This window comes from Channa argus, chromosome 8 (genome assembly GCF_033026475.1).
Source record: "Channa argus isolate prfri chromosome 8, Channa argus male v1.0, whole genome shotgun sequence".
NCBI classification, from domain to species: Eukaryota; Metazoa; Chordata; class Actinopteri; order Anabantiformes; family Channidae; genus Channa; species Channa argus.
This window is the reverse complement of record NC_090204.1, coordinates 794143-815080: the sequence shown is the minus strand read 5'-3', so window position 1 is coordinate 815080 and position 20938 is coordinate 794143. Positions and strand designations below refer to the sequence as shown.

The following is a 20938-nucleotide window of genomic DNA, read 5'->3' as shown; positions in this document are numbered from 1 at the left end:
GCTGCTTTGACATAAATTATGTGGTTTTGTAGTAATGTAAACAAAAAGTCTGCAAAAAATGCATATAAGCAAACATAGTCTAAGATCATTTATTGTCTCCTCCTTTTAATATGTTTGGCACAGTTTTGTATATCAACTACAGGACTAAAGTAATAGCATTTATTTGCTGCAATGTAATGTAGTTTATCATGAGAAATCAGGGCAAAATCTGTGGAAGACAATAATAAGAATCCAAGCTGTCCAGCCACTGGAAACTAATCTTATGCTTCTAGTGGGAAAAAAATGACAAAATATTGTGGACTTTAATATTGAAATGGAAGAGTTTAGTCCTCATTTTTGAAAAAATAAAATTACTAAATTCTCATAGCTACCACCCACAGCATGGGTGTACAGTAGTAGCCATTTCTGCTGGGGCACTATATACTTAAACGTGTACTTAGGAACTAGGTTATATCTGCCCTCACTTAACAGGTTTTGTGAAGTTATGATTGTACTTTTCTCATCGTGGGAATAGCATAGAGGAAACAAGTTGTATTGGCCTTAAGGTGCCAAATATATAGTGTCATCATACCCTGTCTTGGCGAAGTTTGTCCAGTAGGTCATAACCACAGCACTGAGCATCACATCATTCTTGGAAAAGTTGCAGGGAAACAGCTCTGTTGGTCCAATCATGGGTAAACCAAACACATATGGGATCTCATCTCCATGTGCTGCATCTGCCCATGGTGGTACCTAATGAGCAGCAGATGAATCAAATCAGATCAGTGTTATTACTTCTATGTGACCGATACAGGACATTAAAAGGCTTTACTTTTCCTGCTGATACACGATTGGTATTGTGCCAGTATACACAAACACAGAGGGATCAAAGTAGCTGTGAAATAATGTTTTTGTTTTTTTGAGACACACAGAGAGAAGGGGAAATTAGATGTTTTTAATATTTTTTGCCTACCATATCTAAGATGAGAAGTAAAGTGATGGCACTGACAGAGGAGGCTGGCTTTGAGCGGAATTTGAAGCTAAAATGTTGAAGTAGTTGTTACAATATGCATCCAGTTGAATGAAAAAAAAGCATGCAGATCCCACGCAGTACAAGTAAAATTTGGAGAAAGGAAGCCAATAGTAGAAAATATTGTCAGTAAGTAGCGAGTTACAATATTGTAGTTGGAATAAAAGTTTTGTTTTGGGCTTTGCACTGAAATGCAATCTGCTATCAAGTCAGAAATCTGAGTTTTGTATTTTAACAAAGTTTGACTTAAAGTAACCAATTCTAACCCCCATTTCCTGTCGAGTCAACTACAAGCTGCCTGTTTTCACTCAAGTTGTATATACAACTAACATTAGAGGCTACTGCATTTCAGGACAACAGAAATACACTGGACTGACTTACAGACAACTGTACAGCATGGGGGGAAAGTGACCTCTGAGAAAGAACTGCATTTTTAAAATCTACAAGAACTTATTGACAGACCATAAATTAAATACACTGCAGCCAGAGACCCACCTGTTCCGTCTGACAGTGGTGGTAAAAGGCGTAAAAGTATGTTGGTGATCCAAAGCTAGAGTGCAGGTCAGCAGTGGCAACAGCCGGTGCCACCCACTGGTGATCGGTGAAAAGGGCCAGCAGCGTCTTCCGGCGAGTCTCTGGGTTGTGCCTATCAGCCCAGTCGGTGTACATGAACTTGATGGTCTCACGGAGGATGTCTTTACCTTCTGGGTAGCCATAGAGGTCATCCACAAAGCTGGACACGGCGTAGTCAAAGTCATTAGCCTGGACGCCGTTTTCATTGTCGACGATCAGCTCCACAAACTTAAGGCCCTCACCCTGGTTCACTCCCAGCATAATATCATAGTTGAGGAACTCACCTGAAAAAAACATGGTGCAAATGGTTGTAGAAGCGCAAATTCAGGTTGATAGCAATGTAGGAAGTTGCTAAGTCTTATGCAAAGACAATAGATACAGTACCTTGCTCCATGAGGATCTGAGGGTCATCAGGTATAACATCTCCATCAATAACAGGTCCAAAGGCAATGTGATAGCGGGCTGGCTGAATGTCTTGATCCACAAGCTCCTTGTAATGTTTCCTCTGCAGGCACAAGACAAGCTCAACAGTGTCCACTAGGTTGCAGCCCACCTTACGAGCCAGCATCCGGGCGTACTTAGCTGGCTGAAAACTGACAGCCCAGCTGGACAGAGCTGTGCCACTCTGGGCGATGGCCCTCTGAAACAAGCCTGAAGGCACAGGGGCAGAGAAGAATCAAACTAATTATAATTCAAGAAATGAGTTAACAAATAATCTGAGTGCATCAATATATTCACACATGCTGACATAGTTGTATCTGAGAGGAAACAAAGTGAGAATCAATGTGAGATTAAACACTGTGAGGTTTGAAGGCTAAAATTATCTCCCTCTAAAGTCAAAGCGTCACAAAAGTGTTCTCAGCTATATGAAATAAGTAGAATTTACCAATACACAATATAATAATGTTTCTGCTGGGGTAATGCATTTCTTTGTAGTCACTCCTACACACCCAATTTGCAACATGATGGCCACATTAAAGGTAACTTGCGTAGTTTGACATTCAGCAAAGCATCATCACAGTAAATTAAATCAATGAGACTTCTTTTTTCCAACAAGCTCCCTTCAGAATATGACACATATGCTTTATCAATATTAGCATGAACAATGTGGTGAGATACACATTATATATTGTAATATTTAGTTCTGCCAACCAAGAATAACAAGATTACTATCAACTTTGTCAAGCATTTCTGTTTCTGCTAATATCAATAAAAAACTTTACAACTGAATAAATAAATACACCCAACCTTCTGTTATTATTACAAAATTAATAATTCCAGCTCAGCTAGCACAGTCAAGAGGATACCACACACATATTTAAGATACTTTTACTTTAAGTATGTTAACAGATAAAAAGATTTTAACCAAATACACTGAGTTTTCTTTTTTATTATAATGTAACTAGTAACAAATGCATTTTATTGTTTCCCCTTTACTCTGAACAAAATAAAAACATTGAAAAAATTTCATATTTATTATTTTATTTTTTGTTTTTCATAACAAAATTTACATGGACTTTATAGCTCTGGTTTAATTCATTGCTTAAACAGTGGATGTGGTCTTAGTCCGGTCTAAATCAAATCTGCAGTGAATGGTTTGTGGTCAGAACATGATCAAACTTGATTCGGCACAAAACACCAAGTTTTTGCTAAATGGCTACTTGTCAGTCTGAATAGTCACTTTTACCGAATCAGTACTTGTATGACTTGTAGTGGTGTAGTGGTTCTTTTGGATTTTAATTTGGTTTGCATTTACAGACAATTATATTTCAAAAAAGAACTGTAATAATACAATGAACATATTGTGGCCCAAACAAATTTAAAATACAATCTGCAAAACTAAACTGTGTGTCCAAATGGTCACGCATTACTGATCCACACACAGTACTATACACATGAATATCCCACATGTATTTCATTGTGTCTCCAATTTGTACCTTTGGTGGAGTTGCTCCAGCGGTTGCCCTCAGAGTAGTGAGAAAGTGTCAGCAGGTTGACGCAGGAAGCTCCAGCGCCCGAGCCAAACACAGTGATTCGTAACGGGTCGCCGCCAAAGGCTGCAATGTTCTCACTGGTCCAACGCAGAGCTTGGATCTGGTCCAGCAAACCATAATTCCCTTTGGCAGCCTGGTCACCTGTACTCAGGAACCCTGCACGAGGGGACAGAACAGCAGAGAGAGGTTCATTTGGTTGTGCACTTCCCTTTTAATGTTTTCTGTGACATAAACAGCTGGGTTTAATAGCAATGGTGTAACTTCATCCAGTACTTTAAAAAGTACTTTTTTTGATAAAATGAAGACTTGCAATTAGTGGTTTCTCTTAATTTGGAAAGTCAATACCAGAACAGATCCATTCATCCATGTTGTTTTTCATCACTTTGATTAGAATAAAATGAACAAAAATCTTCTGGATCATCCTGGCAGTTATGCCAGGAGATAAAAAGGCATATTTCTCTGTTTTACAAGAAAAACCAACAGGCCTGACTCTTTAATAATTTAATTGTAATATTACCTGTAATAAAACAAGAGTTATTATCCCATAGAGCCACTTAAATCATTGACACGCTAAATATAACACAGACAGACTCATTCTGTAGAAAGCCATATCTAAATATGTTCAGAGAACAGTGGATTTTGTCTTCTTAGAGAAAATAAATATGAATCCACCAAAACTATCCAAAAATGAATACATTTGTTTAGTTGTTCCAATCAAATCTGATGCTGTAAGTTGCTTCCATAACGGTTTTCTGAGCTTTAACAAGAGAAAATAATACATTGTTCCATCTTTTCTTAACTCTACATCTAATTGTCACATTTTATACAGAAATTAAATTACAAGGCCATTAATTGTTGCAATCCACCTACGATTCCATCAAATATACAAAGACATCATCCTTCATAATGTATCTTATCACCCTGCATGTTCAAATGTTTAAATAAAAGCCTATCAGCTGTGATGAAGATAGAAATGTATATTTGAAAAGCGCTCATCAGCCACATTGCTGGGGTGTGAATGTGGTAAAACTGACGATCATAACGAGTTGTAGAGAGAGTGGTAACTAAAGATAAATGCAGCATCATGTGTTTTAACAAGTCTATATTTACATGGTCTTTTATGTGTTGGAAAAGTAAGTGTTGTTAATGTCAATTCAATGTCATCAAATCCGATTTGGAGCATAATTTGTATTGATTACAATAACATTGTAATCACTAAAGCACCTGCCTATATCAAGGAACACAACAACACTAAAGCAAGAGATAAATCCGAGGGAAAAAACACAGTTATAAGAAAAAAGTATCATTTATTAGTATTTTAAACACTCTAATAAGAGTAAGACAAATGTTCAGGTACAAGATTAATGTTCACCTTAGTTTTTCTTATTAAGGCCTGGTGGACATTAGAGGTTTTCGAAATCCTAAATTATCTTAATATCATGGAGACCACAGACATAAAGATAGATTTGCCAATTTGTAATATTTGAATCTTAATAATGCAGCCATGAGAAGATTCAATCAAGAACAAGACACAATGGTTTGAGAGGGACCTGTCGTGCTCAATGGGCATCTCAGCTCGTAGCACTTATGTGTGATGTTGTACACTGAAAAACAGAAGCATAATTTAAAAAAAAAGAAAAGAAAAGAGAACTTAATCGTAACTCCTGGCTGAAAAAACACAATCAACATCAGAGGTGTTGCAAATAAAGTCTCATTCTTTTTTTCAAACAAGGTGCCAGCTACTGCTACAAGCAAGTATCTGTTTGGTGATGCTTCCTGGTCAGCTCGCTGTTGATTTCTGCTCAATGATCTATTTCACACTACAGGATTTAATCATATTCAAGGATGGGGAGAGTCCAAATTAAGATTAAGATTAAGTGCTAGAAACCTACAGGATCATTTGGACCAATAATCCATCCTTGTGTCAGGAACATCCCCTAATCGTTTTAAGGAAAGTCCTCTCAAAATCCTAGTGTGTCCCAAGTCTAAAATCGCTACACTTTTGATTCTTGCCCCCCAAAATTGTAAAAAACAGGTATCAACTGCAAAATATTGATGTGCAATTTGCAATTTAATGTTTAGATGCTTAAAAGGTCCTATTCCAACCGGTTTCACAATAAAGCAACTTCATCTATATCTCAGTATCAGTCCAACTCCAGCTCCAACACTATCGTTTTTTTTTCCCTGTTCAATTAAGCCTCTGGTGCTCCCGGTCAATGTGGCTGTGTAAAGATCCAGTGCTAGCGAGCTATGAAAGTACTGATGAGACAAGGCACCTCAAGTATACCCACAGGAGAACTCTGGTCTTTTACAACAATTTCATGCCCAATGATTACCATCCTGCAGCAGGTAATAGAGCTTTACCATGCTTTTAGCTTTTAGCCACCCCAAGAACCCCACCCTCGCATATTTCCCACACCCTGTCCTGTTTCAGGTTCTAATTGTCACTCTGTGGCTGCTTTCGCCTCAGTGTCAGTAGAGACACCAGCTCTAATAGGCTCCAAAAAGGATTGTTGTCATGACTGGATCGTTTTTGTACCATTGGTCTTTGTGAATATCTCTAAGGTTAGTATTAAAGTCCACATCATGAACAAATAAAGGCCAGTTAAAGGCACAGAGGCAGGGTGATTTTATTTCCACATCACTAATTCCATTAATACAATTACAGTGTGTAGTCTGGTGCTCTCACTGTGTCCTCATAAAACAAAAGCTGTTTTTTTTTCCTACGCCTGGAAAGTCCAACACATTCAACATATATTTCAAACTAAAAGCTTTTTTAAAGTGTATTGTTGTCAAGGAATTGTGTAATTGCTTCAAGAAAATATCTTCAGAAAAAATTGCTTCAGAAAATTAGCTTCAATTGTCACTTTTTCAGAACTATTCAAACAATACTGTGGTGCTTATATGTACATGACATGCATATCTTGGTTGTTATTGCAGTGCATGCACAGCCTTTGTGCTGCAAAAAACGCAATCCAAGTTCACCTGGGACACTTCCACTAGACTAAGTCAAGTCATCCATCCATCTATGATCTGTAACCGCTTATCCTATTTGGGTGGGAGTTTATCACAGCTGTCACAGGGCGAGAGACAACCATTCACTGTCACATTCACAGCTAGGGACAAATTTGAGTCAGCCATTAACCTAACATGCATGTAAGGAGTACCTGGAGGAAAGCCACCTTGAGTATGGCGAGAATATATTCCACACAGAAAGGCCACGGCCAGGTGGGGCGCGAACCCGCAACCTTCTAGCCGTAAGGCAGCAGTTCTTTCTTGTGAATGTAGTTTCTTGACAAGCGGCTGCAGGGAGGCCTAGTTTATATGGATTGTTGCAGAATTTATAATAATGTCCGTGATTTTAACGTCACCAACTCAGCTTTCAAGTTGATGTTGGCCTGTGCACATTTATAGTGGGTGCAGTTCCCCTAAGGATAAATGATAGATATATAGATAGATATTTTATTGACATTATACACTTTATTAGGTACACCTGTCTAATCTAATGCAATCCAATAAAGCAGCACTCCCATGAATTCTACTTTTACAAGGTTATAGTTTCTTAGTTTTTAGCCACTTCAACCTCAATTGTGAACAGAGAGTAGAATTAGAACCTTTCTGACAGGCTCAACTTAAAATTGTAACATTGTAAAAGCAGAATTCATGGCACAGCTGCTTTCTTGGAATGTATTAGATTGACCAGGTGTACCTAATGAAGTGGCCAGTCAGCGTATATTGTCATTGTATATTAGTCATTATACGAACATGTTAGTGTAAGCTTTCACCTGAAGGCAATGTAAATACAGCTTTACAGAGCTGTTTGCATGGCAGTGGACTCTTAGCTGCATTAAAACATATTTTACATTCCTATATGATGTCATAATATTTGACTAAAAGACTATATGTTCATGATTTAGATTGGCTTGCAGTGTAGCATAAGCCATTGTGATTGCATGCTAATCCTGTTCGATGTCGATTTTTCATTGAAATAGCATAATTACCATATGCATTTTTAATGAATGTTACACAATGAATGACTATTATGATATTGTGATAATATGTTATGTTAATTATATTATGTTTAGAATACCTTAATATTGTCATGCAGTCATTTGAAGTACTGAGTAGATAACGCACTGATCAAATTTAGAAGCAAATGGTGGTGCTTTTGTTGCACACTGTCTCTCTCATACATACAGATATGCACCACTGCAAGCTCACAAACATGCACGACTTCATACAGTTTGCATAGACTGTCTTCCAAACAAATACAGTACATTAGCATCTAAACGCTCTTGCTGATGCTCGCAGACAGACCCGTCCTTCCACTGACTGTTTAATTGAGTTCATTCTTTTTTCTATTCCCTTTCCGCGGTCTTATTTATTTATTTGTGTGTTTCTTGATCAAAGCCTAATCTGGTGGAAGCAACAGCACCAATCTACAAGAAAGATTTTTAATTGATTCAATTTAGCTGCAGTGCAGGGATGGGCTGGCAATCACAAAGAGCGAGGCAAGAAGAATGATTAGTACTCCAACAGTGTTAGGCCAGCAGGGCAGGACTCTCCCTCCCTCTGTGTGTGTGTGTACGTGTGTGTGTGTGCGTGTGTCTCACTTATACACATGAGCAGAAACATTAAGACAATGCCTGCAAATATGCATACGCAGATACAAATGCAAACACAGCAGAAACATGCATGTTTGATTCAGAACCTTTGATTTGAAAACTGCCAAATCCACAAGCTATAGTTTTGAAATGGTTTTCACCCACTTGCAGTTACTGGTCTGTTAACCTTGATAATGCAGAAGTATAGAATAAAGGATTTACAGATTGTACTGCTAATGAGAATAAGATACTGCCTCCATGCATGGAGGCTTCCAGCTAGATCAAACTTCTATTACACCAGTATCTGCAGTATTTTTAAAAACTTTACCCTAATGGCCTCATGAGAAAAAGTAGGAGCATAGCTAACTTATAGATGTATTAATTCTTTTTCTGACAACATAAAGAGCATATGGTGTTAATCAACGGAAATCGCATTTAACAAATAATCAATAAAGTGTTACTGGATGACTTTTTTTTTTTCACCAGAACAACTGATTGTGCACCATAACGTCCAGTCTTTCTGACTATGGAATTTAAAATATGTTTTAGACTAGTTTCAGCAGGTCGTGATGTTCGAGAAAAATCGTGGGCTCAAAAATAAACTGATTTGATTTTGTTGGTCAAAGTTTTAAAATCTCTGTGAGCTCACATCCGTCCTATTTTCAACAATACAATTAGGGGTTGGACGACGCATCGACGTAACCGGTTACGTAAATACGTCAACTAATGTAACGTGTGTCAAGACTTCGTAACATGACAATATCTGGAATCTGGAATGTTGTGTGTACTGCGTGCAGCCTTTGAGTGTGGCTGCCCCATATACACACTGAAATAGGCACAACTCCCATTTAATGCCTACAAACTATACGTCTCTAAAACTGTTTCATTGGCTACAACATTGTTGCGTCATCAAAGGCAACGTTCACCATTATCTGGCTTTAACAGCCCAGAAGTGTTCAACTACCAAGTTAAGTTGTGCGTTAGTGCCGGGGGCTTTGATCGGTTTACAGGCTCCCTAAAGGTCCTTGTTGTAGATGCCTAGATGTGGGCTTGTTTTTATACAGAATGCTGGCAAGTTTCAAAATGGTCGTCGTTGCAGTGTTTACTTTTTATATGCAGCCAAAACAACCGGGGAAACAAAAGTAAGCATTTATATCAATGACTGAACAGTGAAGAAGACAGTTTTAGGGCTTTTTCTCTGAGATAATATGGTTGTTGGACTAAAAGCTTGTAACCATTTTATTTTTTAGATTCGTACGGCGACTATAGTGTAAAGCCCCTAAGGATTCAATAACTCTTTGACCCAATGTTTGCAGGGTTTGTGGAGTTTTTTTCGGGATGTGAAATATTCTTTCAAAAAAATTGTGAAATACTTCCAATGATTATGTGTTTGTCACATGGGCGACCCAGTGAAAAATAAAGGATGGGAGAATAATCTATAGGTTAATTGATTAATCCAAAAAATATTTGATAGATTAATCAACAACAAAACTACTACTCTCCTTTCGGCTTATCCCGTGAGTTCAGGGTCGCCACAGCGGATCATTGTCCGCATGTTGATTTGGCACAGTTTTTACGCCGGATGCCCTTCCTGACGCAACCTTCCCCAATTTCTACCGGGCTTGGACCGGCATGCAGCTGGGGAGGGGGAATGGGCTGTTAGGGGTTCAGGGTCTTGCCCAGGGACACTTCGACATATAGCCAGGGCCGGGGATCGAACCACTCACCCTGTGGTCCGTAAGCAACTGCCTTTACCAACTGAGCTCTAGCCGCCCAATGGCAGATTAATCAACAACAAAAAATAAATAAAAATCATTAGGTGCAACCCTAAACACGATATCTATTTCCTGCAGGGAATTTCATTGCACCTGGCACAAACATCCACTTGAAATCATGGAACTGATTAGAATATCAAAATGAACAAACTGTAACTTAAATAGTTGGTGAAACTATACAACCACAATCTAGATATTTAGTTTACTTTAAGCAAAAGGGTTTTGTTGCAATAAAATATGATTCAGCTGTTGATGATTTTTGCTACAAAAACATATTTAAAGTTGGAGTTTAGTTGCATAGGAACATGATTTTATGACGGTTGTTAAGAGCACAGTATGAAGTGCTAATAAAAGCAAATAAAGACTGGCCTCAATAATCTTTGTGACTAAATACTTATAGTAGTATAATAATGTGTCAGGCAAGAAGACTAAATGACGACTTGAGCTGCTTAAAAAAATAACAGCGGTGAAAAGCAGAAAAAAAGCCACAAAGAAAGAAAGAATATGAGCGGGAGGAGGGTTGAAAAAGAAAAGGAAAAGGGATTAAAAAAGAAAAGGTAATTTGTTGAATACAATAAAAGCTAGCGAGCTTGCTTCCAAGTAGTAGCAAATGAATGCAGTTGGACACAGTGATGTAGAAATTTGAAACTAAATGCATTCAGGTGAATATCTTAACATGTTGCTTGAGTTTGCCACACTGTTATGTGCCATTCACAATGAGATTATAAAGCCTTTCAGCACTAGGCTAAAGATGTTGAGTTCTACCAGCCTTTCAGCTCATTATGAGGACAAAAACACGACATTTGCTTTCAACATTTGCTTTTCTTTTCCTGTATAGGATAGATCACACATGTCTATGACTAAGGTTTGGCTAAAAGTCACCGTCTGTGATCACTGCAATGGTGGCTCGGCCTCTAAGCTCCCTAACATGACAACATTCAGGTGAATCCTGATCCAGGAATCCAGCTTTTATCCCCACTATCTCTGTCGAACCAGAGTGAGAATGCCAGACGAAAAGAAAGATGGGATTTCTCGTTCTATACTTCTTTCTCGGCACACATCTATTTTTCACAGTCATGGTCTGTATACCATAATCCTCTCCCTTTTCTCTCTCTCGCTTTCACTGTCTGTCCTTTAGACTGCTGATGTTGAAGAAAGAAAGAAATACAAAGTAGAAGGCTCAAGAAAGGAGAGGGAAAACGCCATCATCGACGCAGGTAAACTGTAGCAGCAGATGTGGCTTGATACAGTCTGTGAAATCACAAAGAAATATAGAATTCAGAGAGCACAAGATGTGAGAGGGGACAGGGGATTGGGTAAAAAATAACAATGCATGGAAGAAAAAAGGATTCGGAGAACAAGCAACTGAAGCCTACGGAGAAAGGAAAAAAGACAAAGAGGAAGAGGAAAAGGCTTAAAGATGGCAAACAATGGCAGGACTTGCTACTGTGAGTTCCCAATGTTTTTTTTGTTCATTGAAGACATTTATGTATAGGTTTCAGTTTATACAAACCCTGTGTGGTATATATGGTTATTGTATGCCTAAATATTCCTCCATGTTACAAATGCAACTTGTAAAATGTAGTCACTTCCATATTCAACATATTCCATTCGTTACTTTACTTAGTTTCAATAGATCCTTAAGGACAAAAGGTTATGTATTACATGACAAAATCAACCTATTATTAACCAAATATCGATACTAATGAATAAATTATCATAGTTTTGATAATTTATTCATTAGTATCGATATATATATATTTTTTTTTAATCAGATAACATTTGCACTTTCTTCCAGTATGTTTTTAAAATCTTTGTTATGCATACAAATATGTAATTTCTTTCTGTTAGTAGTTCATCAACCTAATTTACTTCCACCTGCCATAGTTGCAGTTTTTTTTTGTCACACCATTGGTTCACCTATATGCTCACTGCTTACACAGCAGCTACTGAACAACATTTTCACTCATCTATTTCATCATATCTTGCCCCTTAATGGATATACTGTAAGTTCATATTCCCTCTCTTTCTAACCTTTGCTGAGGGAAATGTCTAGTCTTTCCGCTTCTACATTTTCTGATTGCTCACTGTGTCGGCTTGCTTTTTGGTGGCCCAAAGAACCATAATATAGTCCCATAAACATCCTCTGTAGACCCATCAGTACAGATATATTATTTGAGTTATGGTCAATCTTTTGGTCAATTTCATTATAGATTATGGTCAATTTTATTAGTGCTAATGTTTGGGGATTTGCAAGAGAGAGCTTGAAACAACAATGATCAAAATCAATGCAGTAGAAGGTGAGACATCCTAAATCCTAAATACCTACAGCTTTATAACTCCGCCCCTCTTGTATGTAATATCAGCTTTTTATTAAAAATTGTGTTGTTTGCAAAGCCAGGCTGATAACCCTGATGACATTATTTTCTGATTTCATAAAGTTCTGCCTGGAGCTGCTGCAGAGATTACAAGTGTTTTCACAGGCAGTTCACAGGAGTTCTGAGTAAACTAATCTTAATGTGTGAAATGGTTCTAAATGATATTTGCACACAAATTACTTTTCTTCTTGTTTTTCCCCTTGACGCCTGATAAGGTAAAAAGATATTGAAGAACAAGAATGAAAAATATTGACCAGCTAAAAGGAATTTCCACTTGCACAATGACTGGCCCATATGTGCTGTTTAATAAAAGCAGACCATATGCTCACACGATAACCTCACTATCTACAGTGCACTCCTCTCCCACTACCTTTCTCTACATTCTCTACATTAAAACAAATGGCGTTAACACCAGCTCCAAATATTTACAGTGGCTCAGCAGCGCTCCATCTATATCTGCTCCCTCTATACAACAACCCCCGAAGACAACTGCACGCCGAGGGCAACTGGCTGGGGAATACGCTGATGAGGCACAAAGCATTTCTCACTGGAAATAATGAATATGGAGCTACAGGATATTCACTCATTCAACCTTTATTTAGACAGCACAGGGGACAAACAGAGCGAGCTCTTATTTTCAGGTGTGCCCTGTTTGCACACTGACACCTCATAACTGTGAAATGGCTGCAAAAGGGGTAATAGTTTTTCAAAAGAAAAGTATATTGCATTATTACATTGAATATGTAATGAAATAGTAATATTGTGGAGTATTTTTTATGAGAAAATTTAAATATTTAATGTCTAAACTATCCAAACTAAAAAGAAAAAAATGGCTGATTCTGTTAAAAATGATTTCTATATGCTTCCAGTAGCACAGGAGACTGTATACCAGGTTATTTCAGGTGCTGCCTGAAAAATAATTTTAAAGTCAAACTAACATAGGCATAAACATAGTAACATAGACAAAAGTAAGCAACATTGTTGCTAACTTTGGTCTTTCTGCTGTTTGGACTCGGGATGCAAGAAAACTGAGACAAGGAGAAAGAAGGATGCTCAATCTGCTATATGATAAACTGATAATCGAGAGGCCTGCAGAGTTTGGAAACAATTCTCTTTGGGTTCAACACCACAAGTGAACTATTTCCCACCTTGCATACTCATTTCATTCAATCGCAGTATAAGAAAGATCATGTTAATGCCGCTTTAAAGCAGTTGTTATAATCTGGATTAAAACATGGCTGCCAATCAGTTTTTTTTTAAAAAAGGCCGTAATTCAAGCTCCAAAGTTTTCAGTCCCATGTGTCGTTTGGTAAATTGGTAAATGTTTATACAGCACTTTTATCAAAAGCGCTTTACAATGTCGTTTCTCATTCACACACTCTCACACACCAATGGTGGGTGGTCCCTGAGCAAAGGGAGCAACTTGAGGTTCAGTATGTTGCCCAAAGAAACTTCAATATATAGTAAGGAGCAGTCGAACGACTGACCCTGTGCTCCATGGATAGCCACCTACCACTAAACTACAGCCACCCCAAAATGGTTATTCATATTCAACTTGGGGTCCTCCTCTTCACTGACTAAACTTGGAACAGTCAATACCGACAGGAGAATATACATCCTCGGCTCATCCAGGGTTTAAACCTGGGACACCTCTTGCACCCAAAGCAAGAATCATATCCCTAGATCAACAAGCCATGGGTCAACAAAACCTCTTTGATTAGGAAGGCAAAAAGAAAAAAAACAACACATTGTGTGTGAAACAACAGTGACATGCAAGAAAAGATGGAATTAGAGAGGGATACGTATGAGCCAAAGCATGCCAACTAAGGCATGGGTCCCACACCACCACGACTCCTCGGCACACCTGAGGCACAGGCACCTGAGGACACATTTGTTGGGGGTTAGCAAAATAACCTGGAGCGGAAAGTGTGTCCCAGCTGTTCCCAGTGACCCACTATCTGATGAAAATGTAATCGATTTTATAATAACTGTCAAATTGCATTAATTTCTTTTGAATAAAACCAATGCAACCACACAAATATGTATTGAGGTCTGCTACAAACACACACATAAGAAAATACATTTTAGCTTTCTTATCTCCCAACTTATTCAGGTATGACAGTTGAAGTGCATATGTGTGTGCACAATGTATGTGTGTGCGTGCGTGTGTTTGAATTTGCATTTGAAAAGGCCAATTTATCTTCACTAAGTAAAGCAACAGCCACAGAAGTTAAATGTCCATTTAAATTAGACAACAAGAGAGAGAGAGGGGGACGGAGAGACAGAGAGGCCCTAGCACACACCTAGAGACAAAATGTGTGTATGACGGTGTGTGTGGGTTGAAGTTATTTATTAAACATTTAAGATCCTCATCATTCAATCTCTGTCATTATAATTTGCGCAGTGTACATTGGGCAAAGAAACAAACTGGTGACAGTGTGCAGTGTGATAATGAGGAGCAAATCAGAAATAATTGAGTAACACAAACCACATTAGAATGGAAAAGATCCAACTTGAGCTAAACCAATTCCCTCCTAGCCAGTCTACATACCAGCTGTGATACCACACACACATAAAAAAATTGCACATGGCCACTGCTGGTTAACGTAGCATGTGACAGGCTGTAAGTCAGATATGTCTGTTACTGTAAATATTTGAAGGTAAATGCTGTACGCCCCCCACCCGCTCTGCCATACACCTGCTAATATTTCAAACACCAATATGTAGCAACATCGCTTTCCCGCCATGTATTCATCTGTTCATCCATCCATCACTCTCCATCTAGCTCTATGTTCATCTACTGTCTCTGCCCTGTTTCCATGCCCATTGAATCTCCTTTCCTCTCCCTCCCTTCTTTCCTCCCTCCTCCCAGCGCAAATCAAATTACGCTGTCATCTTCAAAAATGAAACGAGCCAGCGTTCATATTTCTTGTTCTGCACAAACACAAACATGTGTTAATTTCTGTCGCTGCCCTAACAGATCTGCCCGCAGGGCAAGCTGGTATAGATTACCTCCGTCTGCCAGGTTGAAAGCAGTGAGGAAGTAGTGAGGCTTTCTCCATGTGGGTGTGCATGTGATTAAACTGTTACTTGAGCTATTTCAGCCTTACGGAGTGAATACATAATAGTCTTTAATTAAGTAATTGTTCAAAATTATTAGGCCTGACTGCCACTGCCTTCTTCTCCAGAATACACAGAATGTGACACAGAAATATCAATAAATATGAAATGACAGACTGAGGAAACTGATGGTTGTCTAAAGAATAAGTGGTGATGACAATTATTATTGAAAGGCGACAGAAGTAGGATGTAGTATGTTGCCTACTGAACCATAGCTGACCAGTTCAATGGTGTGTTAACTTCCTGATCAGGTGCAATAGTAAACAATAAAAGATAAACTCAAATCATAGCTGTATCACATCTGAAACACACACACCCACGCATGCACACACACACGCAAACACTGCAAACTGTTCTAAAACTGATAACGGGATCCTCTAGAATTAAGATGAATCAAACAACAGCAACTTCAACAAACAAGGTAGCCACAATATTTATGTCCTTACTGACATTATGAAACCACCTGCCACCACCACCATTTGTCATTTAAACTAGTAAATGTAATATGTGTGTGGTCAGCACTGACTGAATAAGATGATGCTGAATGCTTTGTATATTTAATAATACAATTTTTCGGGATTTAGAAAATTCTGCAAATGCCGGTATAATATCTTAGAGTAATTTACAAGTTTGACCAAATACATTTTTCAGCTTATTCTAATAGTATTGACTAAGACCTAAGGCAGTGGTGCAGTATTTGGCATTTTATATTAGCAAAATACAGTGTATATAAGACAGGATAGTGGATTGGCAGTCTATCACTAACACCGGAGCATTTGTCAGTACAAATATTTGCAACATTTCAGTTTGACATTGTAAGCAATCACGAGAAAAATGATGAGTTTCTGTTTGTAATAATGGCAAAGCTGGGAGACAGAAGAGACAAGCCTCAGCAGGACAGGCTGAGGTGGGGCTTTGCTACTTATTTAGGGGGGGTTGCACACTTGCATCCACTCGCAAAAGGAATATAGCATGTGTGTGTCTGTGCATGTGTGTCTGCATATGAGTCTGTCTGTTTATGCGTGTGTTGAGTCCTGATGTGAATGGTTAAGCAGCTTCCTTTCTTAGCACAGGAACATTATTAGCACAGAGGTAGGGACAGCCCCCCAGAGAGAGTGAGAAGTGAAAAGAGAGTGGCAAAAACCAAACGACCAAAGAGAAAGCAGGACATTTGAGAAAGGGGGGGGGGGGGGGGGGGGGGCAAGCAGCCTGAAAGGTGGGTGACAATGTGAGAAAGGGGAAGTGTGAGGTGCTGAGAGAGGGGAAAGACCTGGGTTAAAAAAAAAAAAAGAAAGAAAAAGAAGGGAGGACGGATCAGGGCACTTTGAATGTGAAGTGGCATTTCAGGAATAAGAACATGAACCCTGCAGTGGAAGTGAAGTCAAAGATAGCTCAGACATATTTTGTCCTGTAGATGGATAATAAAATAAAGATGGAGGCACAACCATGGAAAGAGGCAAAGACAATGAGAGAATAATGTCTCTGTTGCAGGATCAAAAGGCTTTGGTGGTAAAGCTGCTGGGAATAAAAAAAAGGAGGTAGTAGCTAGTAACATCCAGTACATACACACGAAGTTCCAAAGTGTCCCTTTGCTTTCATAGAAGTAAAAACATAACCCATCAAGTTCTTTTTCCTCAGACATCTCATTTATTCTTTGCTACACTATACAGTCATCAGTGACCTTAATGCTTGTTAAATCCGTGGATTCATTTGACAAAATATTCCCGGTTTAGCACTAACAAAGGCCAAATGTTGCATCTCATGTTGCCTTTGTCTGGACTAAAAAGGGACATCTAAATACATCACAAAACTACAGCCAGTGGCCACTCTGTGCCTGTGGGAGAAGCATTAACTCGCAATAACAGTGTGGCAAGTCTAGTCAAATCAACCTTATTTATATGGCACCTTTCACACATGATGACAACTTAAGGTGGCGATGGTCTGTATTCATTACTCAAAACAGGAAGAGCAAAGATACAAACCAAAGATATGGATACAAAAGATAAACAGAGCAGGGTTTGCTTACCATTTTCACACTGCTCTTGCTCACCACAGAGGGTGTCAGTTTCTTCATTCCAGATGGCCGTGTTTGTGTGAAAAGATTCTCTCAACTGGGAGGAAGATGAAAAATGAGAATAGCCTTCCATGTTTGCCCTCTTGACTTTGTCTTTGCTTGCTCTCATTACGTCCATTTCTCAGGTACGGGTTTGCTACGATCACCAGCCAATCAAAACCATCTCGCTCAAAGACAGGGGCCGCTGTAGATTCAACATGCTGCGTTAGCAAAAAAAACAACGACAGGTGTTTGACTAGTGACGAGGATGGTGGACACACTGCGGAAACTTATGTGACAGATGATCACCAATGGCCCGGCACTGGCTAATAGCCGACTGTCTGCTCTTACAGTTTGGGTAATCTTGTTTGAGCTTTGAAAAAAAATCCTAATTCAGTGTGGTGGGGCATCCAAATTGTTAATCACAGGGACAACATTTAAGAGCGTGATCTTGGTGGCTCGATGTGCACAAACTGCTCAAGTTCAATGTGTCAGGTTTTTAGAAAACCATCATCTAAAGGCTTCTTCTGTCCGATCATCTTTGGTCCTCAAATGATCTTTTCTGGACAGTTCTCTTAGTTGGTGCTTGGTCACCAAGATGAGATTCCAGCTTTTTGAAGCCTTCACCAATGATAAACTGTGATGGAAATGGTAGAGCACATGTTTATCCTCAGCCATGCTATTCAACAGTGGGGGCCCACCATGCAAATAAACAAGGTTTCTGAAAAGAAAACGAAATCTATTTCAAAGAACTCGAAAGGACTTTTGGAACTTCCCTTGTATCTAGCTGGAAGAATACGGCAATACTCAATAGAAACTAAATAGCTACTTATCATTGTTTACATGCTAGTACCCCCGTCTGAATGTGTTCAAACCCTGATAACATCCAGTAAAAACACTGGATACAATAATTCTTAATATCATCAGCTTTCAACGTAATGCATCTCTATCAATGCTGGTCTTCGAAACCCCCTTATATGTCAGACTCTAACAGCACGTTGCTAAAAGCTTAAGGTGAGGTAGCTTTCAGATATGCATCTATTTTACAAGAGCAGCATAAGGTGCTTAGTGCTTCTATGCTTTTATAGCGTAGACATTCAGATGGGTTCAGAGGCAGGGAGCTGTGCATCAGTAGCCCGTCTGCCAGAGCACAGGCGAGAGGAGCATGAGCATGAGATCCATCTTTTCTCATATGAGCTCAATGAAAAACTGCAGGAGAAGGTGGGAGAATAGCAAGAGAGGCAGAAGAACAGAATGACTGGGAAAAAAGCCCCTCAGTGGGTTCTCTCTCCATCAGCTTAGAAATGTCACTACAATTCTCAGTTTTTATTAATTGAGTCTTGAATATAAGCTGGTGAAAGTCAAAACCACGAGATGACAGACATGTACTTTAGTGGTGAAAAGTAAGAAAGTGCATTAACTATTTTGTGCATAGGTGGTATGAAACCACATTAAGTAGACACAGAGCGACATTAAGGCTACTCTGTCTACTCTGACATTAAGTTCAAAGACAAATCCGTCTCCTAACAATTCCTATGCAACTAAACTGCAACCACAATTTTTTTTTCATAGACAATGCAATCGCTAGCTGAATTATGCTCTGAAACTGTAATTTGTATTTGTTAACAGAGTCACAAGATGGTATTTGGAGTGGATACAAAGCTTACAACTTTGGTTTAGGGGAAGAAAATGGTTAAGATTAGGGAAAATTTGTGGATGTGGATGGGGGTAAATTAACACACTGTTTCTGAAGTTACTTACCACTATCTTTCCCTAACCCCAACAAAATCCTGTAAGAATCTAAAAATAATAATTACCATATGCTATAGTCAAAAAAACTGCAGTATCAGATATTTTGGGAGAAACAAAGTTGTCTAGAAACATTACATGTTCAGAATCATGACTTGTCATGTGCTATATGGTAATTGTCACATTTCCATGACTCCTAGAGCGCATGTCAGCTGTCACTGAATGAGAGTCAGGCTACACCCTGGACAAGTCACCTATCCAACACAAAGAGACATGCACAGACAGACAAATGGTAAATGGTCTGCACCTATATAGCGCTTTTCTACCTATTGGTACTCAAAGCTTCTTATTTACCCAATCACACTCACAATCACACACACATTCATACACCGATGGGGGAGCTGCTATGCAGCTGGCCAACACTAACCGGGAGCAACTAAGTTGGGGTTCAGTGTCTTGCTCAAGGACACTTTGACATGTGACCAGAGGAGCCGGGGATTGAACCAACAACTGTGAGATTGGTGGACAACCACTCTACCTTCCTGCGCCACAGTCGCCCACCAACAACCATTCACACTCACATTCACATCTATGGGCAATTAAGAGACACAAGTTAACCTGTTAACATGCATCTCTTTGGACTGTGGCAAGAAAATGGAGAACCCAAGCATCCACAGAGAGAAGATGCAAACTCCTCACAGAAAGGCTGCACATGGCTTGCTTATTTGTAATGAGGACCTTCTAGCTGTGAGAGCAGCCCTAACCACTCAACAACGGTGCTGCCACTATTATGTAAATAGAAACTGCAATTGTGATTCCTACAAAAATGCATTTGCATTTGCAGTTTAGCTCTACTCAGATGTAATCTTTTAGATAGTGTGGTTCTATGTCCATGAATCAGTCACATTATTCCAATACCACAACATACTGCTATAACTCTAAAAGTGATCAGTCTGCGTGGGTACATCGATTTACTTTGAGCGATGAAAGATGAAATTTACAGTACTAAAGGATTGTGCAGCAATACTACAGTACTTTATTACACAACACATTTTTTTGTTCCTCAGAATCTGTATTAATTAATTTCCCATTCTCTCAAAGCACATCTAGCAGATCCACAGCAACACTGGGTGCAAAAATCCTCAGCTAACTTTTGGTAAACTTTCTACAGTGTGTCTACTGTTTGGTGCGTCTGGTAGTGGGTTAAAGAAAATCAGCTTGCTGCTGCTGGAAATGAACTTTTGACATTGCAAATAGCTCTGGGTTTAATTGTTATTATAAGACAAATATGTACTTGTCCAGGTGATTTTAAGACATGTTGTAACCCTAAAACTAATTTTAAAAACTTCACTGTACAGAGTGGGAGTCGTTACCCACTCATATTCCACAAACAGTGATACCTGGAGGCAATTAAAGCTACACCTCCCTGGGCATCTCTTTATTTGTCGACATATCTCACCTCTCCACTGTCTCTGTAATTTAATTTTACTGACATGAAAGTAAATAAACTCTATTGCCTGAAGCAACAGGGCAAAAGATCAATATTTAACATTAAAACATATTTTTTCTTCTTGAAATGTAATAAAGTTTCTTATTCTTTGTCTCCATCTCTACACACACTCTCTCTCTCTCCGTCTGCCAGCCTTGCCTCCCTAATGAGACCACAGCCACACAGGAAGTGAT

At 38.9% G+C, this 20938-nt stretch overlaps 1 protein-coding gene across 3 annotated transcripts in view; it reads right to left on the bottom strand.

Annotated features, from left to right (window-relative positions):
• nlgn1 (neuroligin 1) overlaps positions 1-20938 on the bottom strand; it is a 329180-nt gene that overhangs the window by 12390 nt on the left and 295852 nt on the right. For all 3 annotated transcript variants that reach the window (XM_067513940.1, XM_067513941.1, XM_067513942.1), the window contains 4 exons: positions 3520-3732; positions 1967-2233; positions 1505-1866; positions 572-732 (listed from right to left, as the gene is read on the bottom strand). In XM_067513940.1, coding sequence (XP_067370041.1) covers positions 572-732; positions 1505-1866; positions 1967-2233; positions 3520-3732 — 1003 coding nt within the window. The remainder of the gene's footprint in view (positions 1-571; positions 733-1504; positions 1867-1966; positions 2234-3519; positions 3733-20938) is intronic.